This window comes from Apium graveolens, chromosome 9, assembly GCF_009905375.1.
Source record: "Apium graveolens cultivar Ventura chromosome 9, ASM990537v1, whole genome shotgun sequence".
NCBI lineage: Eukaryota > Viridiplantae > Streptophyta > Magnoliopsida > Apiales > Apiaceae > Apium > Apium graveolens.
In genome coordinates this window covers 110932523-110940239 of record NC_133655.1, presented here as the reverse complement: position 1 = coordinate 110940239, position 7717 = coordinate 110932523, and the positions used below count along the sequence as shown (strand labels likewise).

At 34.2% G+C, this 7717-nt stretch overlaps 1 protein-coding gene across 8 annotated transcripts; it reads right to left on the bottom strand.

Annotated features, from left to right (window-relative positions):
* Positions 1-313: 313 nt before the first annotated feature.
* On the bottom strand, positions 314-4699 carry LOC141684794 (putative MO25-like protein At4g17270). 8 transcript variants are annotated; one of them, XR_012560692.1, is made up of 10 exons: positions 4198-4699; positions 3258-3368; positions 3087-3139; positions 2907-3015; positions 2528-2593; positions 2384-2442; positions 2246-2290; positions 2011-2113; positions 747-857; positions 314-666 (listed from the first exon to the last, which is right to left on the bottom strand). XR_012560692.1 is itself a non-coding variant. In XM_074489924.1 (10 exons), exons 4-8 carry the CDS (start codon positions 2952-2954, stop codon positions 2096-2098), a joined length of 225 nt encoding a protein of 74 aa, XP_074346025.1. In that variant the 5' UTR covers positions 2955-3015; positions 3087-3139; positions 3258-3368; positions 4198-4699; the 3' UTR covers positions 314-666; positions 747-857; positions 2011-2095. The 8 variants fall into 8 exon arrangements, 2 of the variants coding, with proteins under 2 accessions (XP_074346025.1, XP_074346024.1); XM_074489924.1 differs by having other exon boundaries at positions 2384-2431; XM_074489923.1 differs by having other exon boundaries at positions 2011-2054; positions 2384-2431.
* Positions 4700-7717: the final 3018 nt, after the last annotated feature.

Below are 7717 nucleotides of genomic sequence, written 5' to 3'. Positions count from 1 at the left end.
AGCAGCTAGTAATTAGGTGTGAATTTTCCAGAGCTGTTTAGAAAAATCCAGAGAGAAAATCATCTAGTTTGTACTAGGAAGCAGCTGTGATTTAATTCTTTGAATCACAGATTTTTTGAAATAACACATCTCTGGTGGAACAACAAATCTACCATAAAAGTTTTTAAGTTCTTTGTGTTCTTTATATTTGTGTTTGAATATATATCTGTATGTATTAGCTTCAAGCAATTCACACACATTTGCTCACTAAAACACTTAGCCTTAGAAACTGCTCAAAACTTGAAAAAGTTTTGAGATTTACATTCAACCCCCCTTCTGTAAATCTCATTGTTAGTCCACTGGGAATAACATAAACTCCCAACCAATAACAATAAAATAACTTAGTTATCCAGACTCTTTTAACTAAGGACTTGCCAAGAGTTTATACATGACCAAAAAAAATTAAAGTAAAATGCATACTTGAATACACAAGTTCAGGAATGGGCTAATCTCTTTCTTCAAGCTATCACAGATTAGTCCATATATTTTCTCAATACAAACCGTTAGGTGTTGCTTAAACAACAGAGCCGTATACTTGGCTTCTATTTTCAATTGTCTGTTTGGCTTTCCCTCCATTCCGCTGTACCCACTGGAAATTCCCCTTCCCATTGCAGATGCACGAAAACCCTGTACATATAAGTAGACTTTTAAAAATTGAGTCAACACATTTATATGGGAATTTCCTACTATAAAAATTTAAGCTCTACTTTGAAAAGCTAACTTGTGCCATTCTGTCAAACAGGGTTGTAGGAGAAGCTCAACGACGCTAACGAAGAACCTGGTTCTCAGATTCGAGGTTGGATACATTCAGTTCTAGCCTGAGTACGCGCATAGACCACATAATTAGATAATTAGAAAACATGCACTGCAGGTATTTTTTCCCTCTCAATTACAATTGGGAAATTACCTTTCAAGGAATTATTTGATGAATGTCATCATGCTAGAGGGAGACACCCCTACGCTTGCATTATGATGGTAAGTTTATCTATGTAGTACTATCGAATTAAATTTACTGTGACATTTTATAGACCAGTTGATTGAGTTTTTTATATTAGAAGTTGATTTTCCTTTCAATAGTTGCATATGCAACCTATTTCACGAGTCTCCACTCTATACCTATAGACAATGTTTTCCAAAGGGCAAGCAAATACACAACACATACACAGTGGCGAAAAGATTATTGTTCACACTGTTTTCGTGTAATAGGAGTCATGTTTATCTTGTTTTATATGTATATCTGTTGTATATCATTGTATCTACCTTCACCGATTTTTAATAATGCACCACATGAATTTTATCACCCTCAAGTGGAATCTAATAACTTTCAGCTTCCTAGGATATTAGGGATGACCGCTTCCCCTATCAACACTAAAGGTACACACAAGCATTGACTTATATATATAAGTGTGTGTGTGTCTGTGTGTATATATATAAAATTACTGTTAAAAATTACTTCAATAAATGTCATTAAGCCTGGACAGGGCAGAGTACTTGATCTATATATTCAATTTCATTATTATTTTTACTTTGTTTTTCAAATTTAGGTTCAAGGGACAAAACAGGTTACTGGAAGAAAATCCATGAACTTGAGAATCTAATGAACTCAAAGGTCACGTATATTACTTTTCTTTTATGCCTTTTATTGTTTTTGTTTTATGGTTATAAGTATGGCATACAATACTGGTGAGGAAAGCATCATTACTTGAACCTTTTGTCATATTTTGGAGACAGATGTCTCGAGTCATAGTGTGGCTTGTCTAAGATATGTATTATTTTGAATAAACAGAAAAGCACTTTCCTGCAGAAATGATATCACCACATCTTTCTTATGCGATTTACAAGAATAGCTCACTTGTATGTCCACATAAATAGTAGACTCATTTGTAATGTGCTCACGTAAGAATTGCATGATTACTTTACATAGGAGTGAAGATATTATGATATAATGAGATATAGCGAGAAGTTTGTTACCTTTATGAAAATGAAAGTCATTGAAGAATCGCAGAAGTTTGCTTCTGTTTGTTACAAGTACATTCACGATCTCAGGAGGCTTGTTTTAATTAGCAACAAAAAGCTAGTAACATAAGCATGCAAGAGTATCTATAAGATTTAAAATCAGAGAACGAAGAGCCAAATACCCTAAATGTGTTTATAGACATATATATACAACATACAAGATATTCGGTCCAGATTTTCAGAAAATAACCTTGAACACATGAAATGCTTCTAATTTGATCGTCTTGTTTGAATCCTTAAAATATAAATGAGAAAGTTTAATATTAGAAAAAGAAATATATATTGCATTACGAATCAGAGCTAGATGAATGAACAAACATCAAAATACCCTGAGAAGGTTCATGAGGATCCTCATGTTGTCTATTGAACTAACACACTGTACCATCACTAAAAGAAGATAGTGCATTAATAACATTAGGCGTATGATTATAATGAAATGTGAGTTATGCAAAAAAACAGAACATGAGATGACCTTGACTACATTTCTTCTAGTGATGTAGTTAGAAGACTCCAACAATGTGTTGTACTCCCGGAAAAACTGTGATAAGAGAACTGCAAGATTAGCTGTTGTAAAGTACCCAAAGTTCTTATATACAATTCTTATATGAGTATAAATTGAATTTATAAAATTCTACTTATATTTTTATGGGTATTAACTGCCACTACTAAGGATAACTCTAGTTGTTTTGATTTCTGGCTAGTTTATTGTTTACTCCATTGTAATTTGCTTGTTTCCTTCCAAACTCATAATCTACAGTGGCCTTAAATTTTTGGAAATGCAAGCAAGATTACTAGATCAGAGTAATTAAATTATATTATTGCTTATAAAAGTGATAGTGTAGGAAAGTTACCTGCATACTTGTAGTTCCAAAGAACTGAAGTCTCACGGAGCTCGACATAAATTAAATTCATGCAAACAAGGATATCAAAACTTTGACGAAAGTTTGAAAACTGCAGGGCCTATACAGAAACAAAGAGTTGAATTTGCTAAAATATAATGTAATCAAAAGATCGTGAAGAAGATTGGTTACCGTCAAACTGCAGGGCCTTTTTGCACTATTCATGCTCATTTAGTAGTTGCAGTCTGCAGCACAAGCAAAAAAAATAGAGGGGGTTTATCAGTTTTATTAAAATTCGAGCAGTTATATTAAATACTATAAAATGAAATAGTACGTTATCCATAAGAAAGATCCCACACATACTGATGTAGCGTTGTTTTCTTCCAGGAGCCTTTATATTGAAGCTGAAGGTTTAAGTTCTTCAAACAAAGAGTCATCCACAGCGGTTCCTCGTTGCACAGTATGTACATAACACTGCATATTTCACAATGCAAAGTTATTTCTAATTCATTACATTTGTTATAACATACACACACATTTCAATGAAGCTGAAATGATATCACTAATTACATTTATTTTTGGTAATTCCTACATAATCTCAAATGATATCTTCCATTCTCAACATATTTGACATTTAAATCAGATAACCCTATAGATGGGTGAACTGCGAAAGTTCCCACCATATACGCTTTAAATATAATATAAAATAAAACAGCTGCTCATATAACTATTTATTCATACTTCTATCATTGAACTATAAGTCTATAAGAAAATCGTTTGTCACCCTCAATTTGATATATTTCAAATATCAGAAGTATCTCCCACGGCCAAAATAAGTAGCAAAACACGCCTACTAGGAGAGAAAAAATAACATAGCAAAACGATGCTAATTATTGATGATGACAACACCTAGCATATAAACCAATAACATCTGGATTCTCTAACACCACTAAAATCGTCTATTGTCAAAATATTCATCATCCTATTCCTCGTGCGTTTACTTTCCTCCTCTTTTAACAAAACATATTAACCTACTGTTAAAACTTAATCACAAAAGAATCTATTATCTCACTGTAACTCCTCCTTCATTCTACGACCTGCGGCTTAATTTCGATCCAAATTCCTAATTAAATGTTGCGATTCAATACTTATTATTCAAACAACAATAATACCAAAACATTACATATTTGTACTAAATTGAAACCTGATAACAAACATATATAAATTTAATCCATAATTCTATAATTAATTAAATTCACTACTAAAAATAAGCTATGCAAAACTGAAAAATTAGAATTGATACCTGCTAACGCAAGATAAACGAGCGACATCGAGGAGAGAGCAAAACTAAAATTGAACACAAGGTTTCATCTGGAAGAACACGTAGGTCGCCGAGAGCATCGATTCTACGATCTTTCGAAGCTACAGAGCTTTCATCAATCTCCATTTATGGTGATTGTATTTTTGTGTGTGACAGAGAGAGAGATGTACACAAGAACTCGACGATATTTTTGGAACGAAACCCATGGCCCTTTTCAAGCTCTAAAGCCACTATTTAGGTCTAACCTTGCCAATTTGAAGCTTGATTTGGTTCCTAATCAGGTCCAATTTCAGTGTCGATTATGTACTAGTTTCTAATTAGGGTTTACGAGAGGCAGTGGCAAGAAAAGAAAGAAAGAGAAGAGAGATGAGGGAGAGTCGTGATGTTTAAGATGAAGTTGAGGTTCGAGATAGAGAGAGAGAGTTGCCATCGATGTTTGAGAGAGAGAGAGTCGGCGTGCGAGTAAAGAGGGAAAGAGGGGAGATAGTTTTGGAAAGAGGGAAATGAAATATGTGTAAAGGGGAACAATTTTTTTGTTAAAATTAAAGGGGGAAAGTGTACTGAAACCGGGGGAAAAAAGACAAGTAAATTTTTATTTTTTTAAAAAAGGTTATAGACAACGGTTAACAAAATTAACCGATGTCAAAATTAAATGCATATATTTGGCCTTTTTAATTTATGAATATAGACAACGCCTACTATATGAAACCGATGTCAGTTTCGTATTCAATATCATTTTTTTCTAAACCGATGTTAAACATGATTTTAACATCGGGTGTATTACATGCCAATGTCTAAGCACCGATGTCGTATCTACTATTTCTAGTAGTTACAAAATTTCTAAGCTCTTTAAAGTTAAAGAGCTCAGCTTCTTCTCGAGAGTGTTACAAGAATTTTTATCTAAATTGTTACTTCTAACTAGAGGACCAGTGCTAACTTTATATCTCAGTTAACTGCTGGTTTACACAATGGATAATAAACATGCTATTAAATTTTCTAAACTGTCACTTGTCATTTCTATTTATAGAAAAACAAATCTTCCATTTCTGGCTTAGCATATCTTTGGTCTCCCGTGTTTACTTTAATCTTCCTCTGTCAGTTAATCTTTTCCATTGATATTGCACACTCTTCAAACTGCTTTTTATAGACTTGTCAATCAAGCTGTTGGATTGTTTGTTGATTGTTTATCTTGGATATTGAATTGATCTGCAATTCTGTACTTTGAGACTGTACTTCTAGATCTCCAGTTTGATTTAATAGAACACCTGACATCTCGATAAGTACATAGGCTTATCGAGATCTCTGGCACTCCGTAATGAGTTCGGCTTGTAGAGGTCTTCAGCTTGTTGAGATCTCTAGTCTTCATATCTTCACTTTGACTTGTAGATATCTCCGATTTCTCGAATAAATGTAAACTTGTCGATAACTCTGAGTTCTCTAGTGAAGGAATGACTTGTCGATATCTCCAACCTACAGTTCTTCAATTGGCTTGTCGATATCTTCTTGAGTTCTTGAGTAGCTTTCCTGACTTCTCTACTCCCGGTGGATATTGCTTATCCGTCGAGTAGTGATGGCTTATCCGTCGAGTAGACATTGCTTATCCATCGAGTAGATGTTGCTCATCCATCGAGTAGATATTTCTCATCCGTTGGTACTCTCTGGAGTTTGAATGACTTCTCGATAAGCCATTCCGGAGTTCTAGAATGACTTCTTTATAACATTAAATCTGTGACTTATAGAGATCTTGACTTTGAACATTTTTCTCCAAACAGATTTATTCAACTCCAAGCTTCTTCAAAATTCTTCTGAGGCATGATCTTCTTGATCTTCTTCCAGATAGAATCCTTAGGCTTGATAATGTTTTAGGAAAAAGACTCCAGTCTGCTCCTTTGCATTTTTACAGACTTTAAGTGCTACAAGTACAAAATACAAATTTTGATTACAATACAACTTACTTAGGATTGACCTCAAGCTTAACTGATTACTGAAGATAATTGTTCATTAATCTTCTACTCAGATCATATGTCCATTTGATTTGCTGCATACTATGATCAGAGATGCTAATGACATTGTTAGCTCCAGTAATCTTTGACATCATCTATTATATATTACAATCTCCCCCAACTTGTTCATTATGAAATTATGCACAAATTCTGATTGATGATGTCAAAACTTTAACTAAATGCAGAAACCAATCTTCCCATCTGGTCTTCTTTTGTTGAGTTGCATTTAGATTTATTCAATATCCATCAGCTGTTTTGGCATTTAGATATATCTTCTCCCCCTTTTTAACATTATCTCCAGGAAGAAGGATCCAGCTAGATGTACATTGTTCAAGCTGCTGTCATTGTCCATTTGGAACACTATCTACAGCTTCAAGCTTCAGTGAGATATATGGTGATGAGTTTATCAAATAGAATAGAAATTGCACTTAGATCTGCAGAAAAATTATGTCAGTGATAAAAGTCCTAAGCTCTCTGTTCTTTTGAATAAGTAGTCTCACTACTTCTCACTGCACTAGTCTCATAACTTTTGAGAGTCAAAGTTTCCTCACAAGGATTACTAAATCCATACACTCATCTACCTCATCTTTTGCCAGAAAGGATCTTGCCTCTCTTATTCTCTGTTTTTTTCTCAATCTTTTCTCTTATTCTCACATAAAAGGCTCAAATGTTGTTTGACCTACAGAAATAAGAGATGGCTGAGAAGAGTTTATATGTGATCACATGATTAGGGGAAATCCATATAGTTCATACTCATTTCATCAGAAGAGTGAGTTCATAAACATCTGTGACTAAGGTCATAGTTTGACTCACAGATTGCTCTGTGGTTTTGAAAGTGTATTGTCCTCCACTTATAGTGGGAACCTCCAATTGAATTGGAGGGGATTTGACTGGGTTACTGTCATGTGCACCAGCCTCAAACCCTTGTATGTCTTGCAACATACTGATACTTGAATATGCTATGCTTGCCTTTCTTATGACATTATCATTGACAATTGTACTTCTAGCTTTGACCGCTAAGGCAGCTTCTACTAGAGTTGTGAGGGGAGTTGTTCCTTCTTGAGGAACCTCCAATTGAATTGGAGAGGATTTAAATAGCTCCCCCTCAGGAGTACTACCCTCAAACCTAACAGACTGTTTTGCACATAAAAGTGCATTAGTGATATTCATGAAAATCTGATGAGTTTTTCATGTTAGTGATACCATGTTTCTTTTCTCAAACAACAAAACAACTGAAGAACATTTTGGGGATTCTGTCCTTTTGTAAAACAGGTTCCTTTTGAGAGTTACCTGAGTGGGATTGTGTTTGAGTTTGTGTTTGTGTTGTTGTGCCTAGGTGAATTGCAGTTTGGTTTTGAAATATTTTAGCTACAGTTTTAGCACTAATACCTGTGGATTGATTATCTGAATTCCTTGTTGTTGTCTGAGTAGATCATGTTGGACCTGTAATGCATTGAAAAAATATATCTTTTTGGAGTTCCATTAGATGAATACATTGC

What these genes read in the sequence shown, in the direction of transcription:
- LOC141684794 (XM_074489923.1), bottom strand. Translation starts at nt 2,954, where the DNA reads ATGTCGAGCTCCGTGAGACTTCAGTTCTTTGGAACTACAAGTATGCAG. An exon ending in CTAGAAGAAATGTAGTCAAG is followed by an intron (nt 2,432 to 2,527) that starts GTCATCTCATGT and finishes GTGATGGTACAG; the next exon opens with TGTGTTAGTTCAATAGACAA. An exon ending in TCCTCATGAACCTTCTCAGG is followed by an intron (nt 2,291 to 2,383) that starts GTATTTTGATGT and finishes TTATATTTTAAG; the next exon opens with GATTCAAACAAGACGATCAA.